At 32.1% G+C, this 12,031-nt stretch overlaps 1 protein-coding gene across 4 annotated transcripts in view; it reads right to left on the bottom strand.

Moving 5' to 3' along the window:
- Positions 1–12,031, bottom strand: part of FSTL4 (follistatin like 4) — an 821,307-nt gene that overhangs the window by 479,591 nt on the left and 329,685 nt on the right. For all 4 annotated transcript variants that reach the window (XM_074213575.1, XM_074213577.1, XM_074213574.1 and 1 more), the window contains exon 4: positions 5,697–5,945. In XM_074213575.1, the coding sequence (XP_074069676.1) occupies positions 5,697–5,945 (249 nt within the window). The remainder of the gene's footprint in view (positions 1–5,696; positions 5,946–12,031) is intronic.

The following is a 12,031-nucleotide window of genomic DNA, read 5'->3' as shown; positions in this document are numbered from 1 at the left end:
AAAACTTTTCCACATATTGTGAAATTCTCTGCTGATACAAACAGAATATGCTACTCTGGAGAAAAATTACTTGAATGTTATTTATAGCACTGCTAAATTTACTCATGGCTGATTCCAGACTATGGAAAAGAAAGTTTTCATGGAATCACTCAAAAAAAGACCATACTAAAGAAAAAGTTGCTTAATGTTTCCTGTCCAACTTGGATCTCTTGGATTCTCAAAAAATTGAAATTATCTTCAATGCTAAGATAAAGAATATAATTCTGAGAGCTGGAAAATTATAATTTGTTGAGGTTTATCTTCTGTAGGAGTGTAACCAAGGACAGACATGCTCATTAACAGTTTGGTTGGCCCACCAATGAACCCTGACCTAAACATCTGTGGAACAAGAGAGCTGTGTGGGAAACTTTCTGATAAGGAAGTCTATAGACTTCAAGGAAAAATATCATAAATTTAATCAGGGAAGCTATGCAGCTGGGTTTTGTCTGACTTGTCACGTCTAAGATAAGTTTTGATATAAAAGTTTGGATATTCAACAATAAAGTCAAGATGGTTTTCACAGCCTTATATTTTGGTGCTTTCTTGACATCTATGTGTTCATGGTGTTGTTGCTTGCTTTACCTTGGGGCCCACAGTGGCGACCTCCCTCCCAGAGGGGAGCTGAGAATAAGGAGTCAAGCCACCACTGCCTTATGCCTCCAGCTCAATTTTATTACTGCTGAACTATTATATATATACTGTTAGGTCTTCTGGGGTAGAACAAAGAATAATGAGGGAATGGGGGTGCAAGCGGGGTAGGTTCAGCATCTTGCATTACACTATAAGGGGGTATGTTAGGGGTAGGTGGTAAAACACAGCTGTGTCTAGTGCCCTTGGTCTGTGGGGCAGAATATCCAGCACTTTGTGTTATTCAATAAATAACTTATCTACAAATTTTAACAAATAAATTTATCTACTTAGCAACTCTGGAAGGAGAATGCAATTATTATCACCATTTGCCAATTTATTGGAATTAATAGGAAATTAAGACCAATAGGATATTAAATAACTTTTCTGGGGTAACACAAGCAATTCATATCTATGGGAAGATTTGAATTCAGGTCTTCCTGACTTCCACTCCAATTTGTTTGTTTTTTAAATTAGAGACACACTGATTGATTAGAGCATAGAAACTGGGAAGGAGAGCAAAAAAATTATTGAGACTAGTCTTTACAGTCTTAAATCCATTTACAGGAATGAATTTAAAGGTAAATTTTAGAATTGATATTATATACCAGATGGAATAGAGTAATCAAACACTCACATAAGATTTAAGCAACAAAGGCAATGTTCAAATGTTTGTTCTTTATTTTTGGATCCAGTGGTTTTTCTTCCAGTCTAAAATGCCATAAAATATTATATTCTCAGGACAGCTAGGTGGCACAGTGGACAGAGAACAAGCCCTGGAGTCAGGAGGACTTGAGTTCAAATCCAGTCTCTGACACACAATAATTACCTATCTGTGTGACCTTGGACAAGTCACTTAACCCTATTGTCTTGCAAAAAAATAAAAAAATTAAATTCTCACAAGTCCATGGACTTGAAATCCTCAAAACCATAGATAAAAATAAAAATATAATTCTCATCATTATGCATATTTCAGATTTTAAAACCTGCAAACATAGTCTGGATTCTTATCTCATTATTGAAAACAGGTTCAGTCTGTCAACTGAAAGCACTCAAGGATTCCTTCCATAAAGTCACATTATATGTGAGAGGTAAATGAGCATGAAATACAATTTGGAAAATATTGCCCTAAAACTCAAGTTGGTAATGCACGACTATAATCTAACACTTAGAAAATGTTTAGGGGAGGGATCTGGAAATGATTTTGTAACAGTTACCTTGTGTTAGGAAAAAGTATTTTTTGTTTCAATTCAGAGATAATACTCTTTTCTCCCAAAAAATTAATTTTTCCAGAAATATTATGGTGGTGAAAGTAGTAATTCTCTCGAAATATAATAAAGATGAATTAGGTCATTAATGGTCTCCTAAAAGAGTACATTTACTCAAAATTGTTCAAATTATACTACATTTTCTTTCCAAACCATAAGAAATAATTGTAGACAATTTCAGAAAAAAATTAATAGTTTCCCAACCATTATGTTGCCAAGAAATCACCCAAATACAATTGCCCTTTCAAGTATAATAATTATAATCATATTAAATATGCCAGGTTCTTAGTTACATCAGGTCCATCTCCAAAAAAAAAAAAAGAAATAGGTCCTAAAGTAATCAATAACACAGAAGAGTTGAAAGCAGGAAGACCTCAATTTGAATTTTCCTGTAGGAAAAATTGACTGTGTGACTCTGAGAAAGTCATTAAAATTCTTTATCTTAGTTTCCTCATCTGTAACAAGAGAATATTAACCATTTGTATCTCAAATGGCTTCAATAATCTCTAAACAACTTGTTTTGTAGCATTAGAAATATTTTGCAAAAATCAAAATAATTAGGAGATATTTTTATTGCTGTCTTCAGATTACATATGATTAGAACATTCTTTGTGATTATAACTGATGTTGCCTCAAGCATCAAGATAAAGGATGGAAACTTGTGCATTTCTAGCCTTTATACATGGTAGGATTTGCTTTAACCTTGCTATACTACCATTGGAATGATATAGAGATTAGCATGGATTTTGTATATTCCTTGGATATTAATCCATATTAGTCTTGGAAAAAATCTTAAAATAAAATTCTCTGATAAAGGCCTCATTTCAAATATATAACAAACTGGGGCATTTTTCAATTGCTAAATGGTCAAAGTATATTAATAGGCAATTTTCAAAAGAAAAAATTAAAGCAATAATTAATCAAATGAAAAATGTTCTAGATCACTACTGATTAGAGAAATAAAGTAAAAACTACTCTGAAGTACTACTTCACAATTAACTGTAGTTAACATGACAGAAAAAGAAACTATTAATAGAATAGAGGTGGAAAAGTAGAAACAATAATGCATTGTTGGTAGAATGATGAACAGTCCAAAATTCTGGAGACCATGTTAGAACAATGTTAAAAAGCACATAAAATTTTAAATAACTTTTGACAGGAATATTGTTATTAGGTTTGTATGGAAAAGATCCATATGTACAAAATTATTTATAACAGCCCTTTTGTGGTGGCAAAGAATTAGAAATTGAGGGGATATCTATCAATTGTGGAAATGATTACACAAGTTGTGGCATTTGAATAGAATGAAATGCTATTGTGTTTTTAATAAATCTTGAGCAAAATGGTTTCAGTATATGAATACAATGGAATACTATTAAGAAATATTGAGCAGAATGGTTTCCGAAAAACCTGGATTTCTTATATTAATGATACAAAATGAAGAAAGAAGAACCAGCAGAACAAAGTAAATAGTTACAGAAATATTGTGCATCATTCTACTGTGTAAGATTTAGCTAATCTGATGAATCATTCAAGATGTATTTAACTGAAAAATGCTATTCATGTTCAGAGAGAAAGATCTGATTACCACTGAATGCATATGGAAGCATACATTTTCACTTTATATTTCTTCTTTTATCTGTTTTTTTGTACCATGGCTAATATAAATTATGTTTTACATGACTTTATATATATAATTGATATCATGCTATTGCTTTTTGAGTGGTATAGAAGGGTTTTGAGGAAGACAATTTAGAATTTTAAAATATTCAAATAAAATGTTTAAAAATTTTAAATAAAATTGGAAAATACTTAATGAAATAAAAATATATTAAAATAATATATATCACAACAGAACTAGTAATAGATTGGGAAAACATTTAGCAAAATCCTCAATGAGTCACTCAATAAAATGCTTTTCATGAATTATCAAGTTACTTCCTGTTTAACTTTTTACTCTTCTGAATGCATCCAAAAACCAGTTCAATGTAAAACTTATAAATTAAATAAATTAGTAAATATAATAAAAGAATATTCTTCCCCATAAAACACGAGTTCTCTATTATTCTCTCTCTCTCTCTCTCTCTCTCTCTCTCTCTCTCTCTCTCTCTCTCTCTCTCTCTCTTTCTCTCTCTAAATTTCTTCTAACACTTAAAGAGATGTGGGAACAAAACCTGGTAAATGATCAGGACAGATTTTCACCAGAGTAGAAACAGGAGGATTCTCCTATTACTTGCTTCAAAAGTGTTGAAACAATAATACACTGGTGGTAAAGTAATGAACAGTCCAAAATTCTGGAGAACATGGAGCACATAAAATTTTATATAAATTTTAACAGGAATATTGCTATTAAGTTTGTATGGCAAAGGAAAGACATAAAAGGGGAAAAGATCCATATGTACAAAATGCAAGAACATATATTTAGACCTACAAAGAATCTTAAAGGTCATGAAATTTAAACCTCTTAACTCATGACAGACATTAAAAGGGTAAAAATGATTAAATGACTTACTCCAAATCACACAGGAAATAAATGTCAGAGGTAGGATTTGAATTGAAGTCTTTTGCTTCAAAATTTAAAGCACTGCCTAAAGTTGTCTAACCTCTTTCTACATAGTAAAGAAATTACGAATAAAATAATATTAATTAGGATCATGTTCATTAATTAGAAGGAAGCTAAATTTCAGATATTTTTGGAAAACATAAAATTAATACATAGAAATGATGCTTAAAGAATTTTCAGTCAAGAAAAACACTGAATGTACTATGAAAAAGAGAGATGTGTATTTGAGATGCAAACAGATTTCCTAAGATTTAAAGATAAAATGATGCTTTGAGAAATCCTCCTATTTTAACAGACTCCCAGTCAAAAATTATATATTACTTAAAATTGATACTTTCAGAAAATTTAAAAACCTCAATAATATTGTATTCTTAAAATCACTAAATTATTCAGAATGGCAAAAATAAAACTAGGAAAGAAAAAAAAGTAATTCTAAAGTAAGGATCCTGAATCTGGGTGAGAAGAAGTTCACCTTAGATTATCTACACAATTACTGGTATAAGAAAAAAGAAGTCTGTTTAGAGTGGTTGGATTATGCTGAAGTTACTAATGAGAAAAATAAGAAAATGAATATTAACCTTTCCACAGAATAGATATCCAAAATAGTAACTTAACAATTATAACACTAAATGAGAGTATAAATATTTGCAGTCACAAAATGAACTATTCAAATCTCTAATGTATCTGTGATCTTACTGATAAAGGTAATAACTCCCATGACACATACCTGTTTCAATCCCAGTCTGTTAAAAAAATGACCTAATTCCACAAAGCTATTTTCTAGAATTTTTTAAAAGATGAATTCCTGGGACAGCTAGCTAGGAGTCACAGTGGATAGACCATGGGTCCTAGAATCAGGAGGAGCTGAGTCCATATCTGGCCACAGTCAATAATTCCCAAGCTGTGTGAACTTGGGCAAGTCACTTAACCCCATTGCCTTGCAAAAAAAAAAAAAACCCAAACAAAAAAAAAAACAAAAAGATGAATTCCTACCAGCATTTTCATCTCTTTGAGTATATACATTCAATAATAAATATTAGCACTCTAATAAAAAAAATTTAAATTACCCTATGATTGAATGAAATTGAACCTAGATTGAAGACTTAGTCAAAGATCAAAGGGGTAGTTTTCAAAAATAACTTGGGATTGTCAGGCAAAACATTGTATTTGTGTATAAAAAAATGAAAAAAATTTCCTACCTTTGAAGAAACAATCCTTGCTATGAACAATGTAGATTTTCTTTTTCTGCAGACATGAGGACCGATGGAGCTCACAATGGTTTTCATAAAATTTACCATCAGATCCACATATTGGCATATAAGTAGACTTGCAGGCCTCCAAACATTGACATTCTGGCATCTGGGTCTCTTCGTTTACAATACATCGACTCCCTCGGCCACAATGCTTGTTTTCACATGATACATGTAAGCCATCATGGACAAAATACACTAAAATGTAAACAAAATAAAATTCAGACAGGTTGAAATCCTTTTCATTCAGACTAAGTACAAAGACTTTCATGTTTGGTGGCTTTCAAAATAGAAAGATGGGCATTGTTTCCTTATAATATTGGGGGTGGGGTACCCCAAAATACAGAGATTTAAAAAGTTTCTCTAAAATCAATTCTTTTTTTTTAGATTTTTAAAGGCAATGGGGTTAAGTGGCTTGCCCAAGGCCACATGGCTAGGTAATTATTAAGTGTCTGAGGTCGCATTTGAACCCAGGTACTCCTGGCTCCATGGCTGGTGCTATATCCACTGTACCACCTAGCCGCCCCCAATCAATTCTTGCATGGAAAATGCATAACGGTTACCAAAAAAAAAAAAGTTTTCTCTTAAATCCAGCACTGGAGTAAAGAGGGACAAAAATCTCTACAATTTCATTCTATGTAAAATACTTCTCATCACCTCTCTGGACTATGCTACTAGGCATCCCTACCTGAAGTCTCTAGGCAATGTTGTGACTCCTCAAAACAGGTGAAAGCCTATTTAAATTCCTATTTAAAACAAACTTCAGAGACTCACTATCAGTTATAGAATAAATATAAAACTCTCAATATAGCATCCTATGTTCTTACACTGAAAAAAAAGAACCCTAAAAACTTCTTATACTTTATTCTCCTTCTAATATTCTAAAGATCTACTCTAAGAAACTGATTTCATTGTTATACATTCTACACTCCTGGCATTTTTGCTGGTTGAACAAAGTCCCTGAACTCTCCTCTCTCTCATCTACCTCCTTCCATCCTCAGCTATATTTAAGGCTCAATTAAAATCCTATCTATGACATGAAGACTTTGGTAATTTTAGTCCATTCTAGTCATCTTGCCAAAGAGATTATATATTGATCCTGAATGTACTTGTTTATAGATGACTCATTTGAAGTCTCCAACTACTGAAAGCCCCCTTAGAGTACAGAGTATGTTTTTCTTAACTTGTATCTTGATTGCTTACCACAATGCATAGCATATTTTTAATGCTAGGTGCTTAATAATACTTGTGAAAGATTTGGAAAGATAAAAGAAGAGGGAAAAAGAAAGCAAGAAAGAGAGAGGGGAGGAAGGAAGAAGAGGAAGAAGAAGAAGAAAAGAAAGGAGGAAGAAGAAGTGAAGGAGAAAATGGTGAGGGATTGAGGAAAGAAGGAAGAAAGACAAGAGATAGAGAGGGAGGGAGAAACAGAGACAGAGATAGAAACAAAAAACGTCCCAATGATGATCCCAGAGGTCTCAGCTGTAATATTCTGAGCAATTACATTAACTATTAGAAGGGACATTCCTTCTCAGAACTTCTCAGTACCTGAGTTTTGGTCTTGTCCTTTACAGAGCCTCTGCATGGGACCTATTCTAAAGACATCTAGACACAGAGAGCAGAGACAGCAATCTCAAGTTACGATGCTTAAATCAAATACCTCTGTAACCCCAAACATTGCCTTTAAGCCCCCTGTGACATTGACCCCACAAACTGAACTGCCCTTGGGATTCCTGGTTTAAGCCCTCCTTGGAGCCACTTATAAACCAATTTCTTTGACCTGATGTGGCAGGGTCAGATCTGAACATGAACCACCAAAAACACCTGTGTCTATTCAAAGATTGTGACACCAAGAATACTGTTGCTGCAAAAAGTGAAATAAAGGAAATCAGATTATTTTGAATACATATACTCTTGAGATTCTAGTCTGTGGGAAAGAATACAGCAAGATATCCCAACTTCAGGTCATTCTGAATATCCTATAGGAGAAAAGTCCTAGTATTGAAGCTCACTAGAGAATCAGTTGACTCTAGTCAAGCACAATGAGCTACAAGGATGACAGAGGAGATTGCAGTCTTTATCAATGTAAATTCTGCTCCCAAATCTTTTCTACATGTGACTACTGTCTACACAGTTAAATCATCATGGGAGAAACTGACTTTTGTTAGATGGATCAAACTTTCTCTTCCCTTCTAGCCTTTCCATATTTCCTACTTTCACTCTGATTCCTCCTTTCCTTTCTCTCCTTCTTTCCTAAGTCACTTTCTCTAGGACACTTTAGAACTGACATTTTGAACTGGGAAAAGAAAATACCAAGGAAAAATTGAGAAAATATCTATCAGGTATTGAGCCATTTCATGATCACCTGTAAACATTACAATGCTCTATGATCCATCCATGGATAGAAATGGCATCAAGCATAACATAAACAATTCGCTAAGTTCCATGCAGCCTTTCCACCACTATCATCTGGATTCTGTCTTCAATCCCTATCAGTGCAAAAGGAAAAGATTGTTCTATTTAAAAAAAAAGACTTTTTAAAAAAATCTGCAATTTGAAATAATCTGAATTACCCTCACAAAGTGATAAGGAGAAGATTAAAACTCTATAATCATCAATTTCCTATAGAAAAAATTTAAATTATTTATATAAAATCAATAAAATATTGCTCAAGTTTGGAAAAAATATGGGTAGTGTTATAATTGGTACAGTAGATAAAATAACACTGTTGGATACAGAGGCACTCAGTCCAAATACTGGGTCTACATTTTTTGTTAAATTTAAGTACTCTTCTTGACCTTTAGGATAAAGGAGTTATTTAAAAAAATTTGACTAGAAAAGTTTCCAATATGTGGGGCATGATTCAAACCAAGATTTCCTTAATTGAAAGGTCAAAATTCAATCCACTAGGGTAAACATCTCTTACAATGAAATCTGTAAATTCATTCAATATAAAACTATCAATATTAATTATAGGTAAACTAGAACCCAATCTCAACAGCTTTTTTGCCTCTCCCTCCAATTGTCAGTCTTCTCGGAGAGTTTTTTCTATCTCCTCTATAAATTTTAAATGAAGCTATTCTTTCATACATTTTATAATATATTAGAATGTAAATTCACTGTAAAGAGAGCACTGTTTTTACCTTGATGAACCCAGAACTTAATATATAGTCAGACAAATAGTATTGGCTTAAATATATGTTGACAGATTATCAGGTGACTGTTCAGAGAAAGATAAGAATAGGGTATAGATGAGAACATAGGTGTCTGGAAAATTAAACTCGAGAAAGAACATACACAATGAACAGCTTCCTGAAGACAAGAAAGTATAGGAATTCATGTGACAATTCCCATCAAAAGGGAGATTGCCAAGAAAGTTTCTAAACTAAGTAATACACTGGAATAGACTCAATCACAGGCTTTTCCCCCAAATGAGATTATAGTTCAATGTTAATTGAAATAAGTATAAAATAGAGTGTTATATAGGGATATTAGGAAAGGGATAATTAAGCCAAAATGTATATTTCAAAGCCAAGGGAGTTTTCCTTTAAGTTTTGATTAATTTTCTCATTCTTCAGTTCACAAAGCCTCTAAAATACTGAATAATATGAAATCATATAAGAAATAGTACTTTTACAATAAAGGAAAATTTGCAAGTGACTAAAAAGTAGGATCCCCATCCTCAAAATATGGCTCACTTTTTTGAACTTAAAGCCATTGAATACAATCACCTTAAATTTGAAAGGAAAAAAATCAATTATTGGAAGATTAACTACTAAACAGTAACTCATTTTAAATTCCTCAAATTTTAGCAGACTAAGAAATATTGAATTTTTTCTTGGAATCATAATAAACTTAAAGTCCAAATTTAATTGGAACAATATAAAGCAAGATAGATCTTTGAGAGAATTATGTGATTAGGTTCTAAGAGAAAAACTCCTTTACTTGCTCAGGATGCTGAGAAATGCTATAAAAATATATGGCACAGTTAGGTGACCCAATGGATAGAATGCCAACCTAAAGGCAGGAAAACAATTTCCTGAGTTCGAATATCGTCTGAGATACCTACTAGTTATCTGATCCTAGTCAGGTCACTTCACCCTGTTTGTCTCAGGCTCCCTATCTAAAAAATGAACGAGAGAAGTAAGAGGCAAATCCCTCCAATATCCTTGTCAAGAAAACCATGAATGGGGGCGGCTAGGTGGCGTAGTGGATAAAGCACTGGCCTTGGAGTCAGGAGTACCTGGGTTCAAATCCAGTCTCAGACACTTAATAACTACCTAGCTGTGTGGCCTTGGGCAAGCCACTTAACCCCATTTGCCTTGCCAAAAACCTAAATAAAAACCATGAATGCTTTTTTTAAATACAATGGCTGAAAAATGATTTTAAACAAAGAACAACAAAATAATATATAAATACATATACATATACATATACATATACATATACATATATATATACATATATATATATATATATATATATATATATATAGAGAGAGAGAGAGAGAGAGAGAGAGAGAGAGAGAGAATTTTTTACTTTAAATTTGTGGGTACTTAAAGTATTACATTACACATTCAACACAAATGGGAAAAAAAAACCCTCCAAGGTCTCTATTTGTTACATTTTGAGGTGATTTATACTATGAAGAAAACTCAATGTCATGTTTAAAAAATGCATTGTATTTAATATTACTGTACTTAATTCTCTATGTCACAGGTATCAAATACTTGGATCCATACTACTGGAACTTTCCTGGCTGTGACCAGACACACAAAAATATAATTAGATTATATTTCATAAAATAATTATCAAATTTTAAAATAATATCAATAAGTTAGTAGGGATCCTTATATATAGTTTACTAGGCACTTTAATGTCACTACTACTCTATACCACAGAGACTATTTCTGATTGGCTTTGTAATTAATTCAAATATATATACATATATATGCATATGTGTGTATGTATCTTGTCTCCAGATTACAAACTCCATTTTTGGGAAAACAGACATTTTTCACATACAGACCAGGAGTGGTTACATACATAAAGAAGATGATGAAGTTGCATCTTAGTGACTGTTGTGGCATCATCATGAGGGAATAAATATTTAGATTCCATAGTTCAAGTGAAAAGATGATCTGACTTTTTGTTTTTTTCTTTATTTTTTGTTTATTGAGTAAAATAATACTTTTCATTATATAACAGAATAAAAAAATGATTACATAGAAAACTGTAAATTTACTAAGCACAACTTGCTTCCTTTCAAATATACAACAAAATTATCATGTAAATTTCTTTTTTCTTCCTTCCCACCCCATACCTTCATTCTAGATAAGACTGCCACTAGACACAAATAGATATATATGTATGTTCAAGTATGTATGTGTATATGTATATAATTGGATATATGTGTGTATTTATTTATAAATGCACTTGCATATAAGCTAATATAAGAATATAAGTATGTGTATGCATATGCATTCAATACATTTGTAAAATTATTCTATTTATCAATTATATCTCTGGATGCACATAGCATTTTTCTTCAGATGTCATTTATAATTAATTTGGGTGTTTACAGTAGTCAAAATAATATATTTACTCAAATATTACAGTTTCTGTATATAATGTTCTCTTGGAACTTACTCATTTCACTTTTCATTATTTTATGCAAGTTTTTTTCATTTTTTCTAAAATCATTGAGCTCATAATTTTCTCATAACACAGTATTTTATCACAATCATATCAAAATTTGCTCAACCATTCCCCAATTGATGGACATCCTTTCCAATTTGCTGACCATTCGTGAACTAACCTTCCTTCACTCTATTTGTTTGGTTTGAAGAATAAGAAAACATCCTGCATGAAGAATCCAACAAATAGTAATGCTTTTCCACCCCAGAATTCATAAAATACTGCTTATTAGCTCTTTAATATAGTATCAGGTTATCTATTTTCTAATCTTAATTTTCATTAAACTACATATTCTAAAAAAGAAGAGACATTGATTTTCTGAATTTGGCTTCCTCAAGGACTAGCATAGTTTTCTATACAGAGGATATTATGTATCATATGTTGATTGAATTCTTTAGTCCAATTGCCTCATTTTTTGTTTCATTAAACTGAGGCAAACAGAGGAGATAAATCATTTATTTGACCAATCAACAACCATTTATTAAGAATCTACAATGTGTCAGGGCAATCTGCTAAAAATGAAGAGTCAAAGGTTCAGACATCGGATAGACAAATTTGCCATTAGGTTGGTGTCACAAATATGAGAACAA

The sequence above is a fragment of the Macrotis lagotis genome, chromosome 1 (genome assembly GCF_037893015.1).
Source record: "Macrotis lagotis isolate mMagLag1 chromosome 1, bilby.v1.9.chrom.fasta, whole genome shotgun sequence".
NCBI classification, from domain to species: domain Eukaryota; kingdom Metazoa; phylum Chordata; class Mammalia; order Peramelemorphia; family Peramelidae; genus Macrotis; species Macrotis lagotis.
This window is presented reverse-complemented; position numbering and strand designations above follow the sequence as displayed.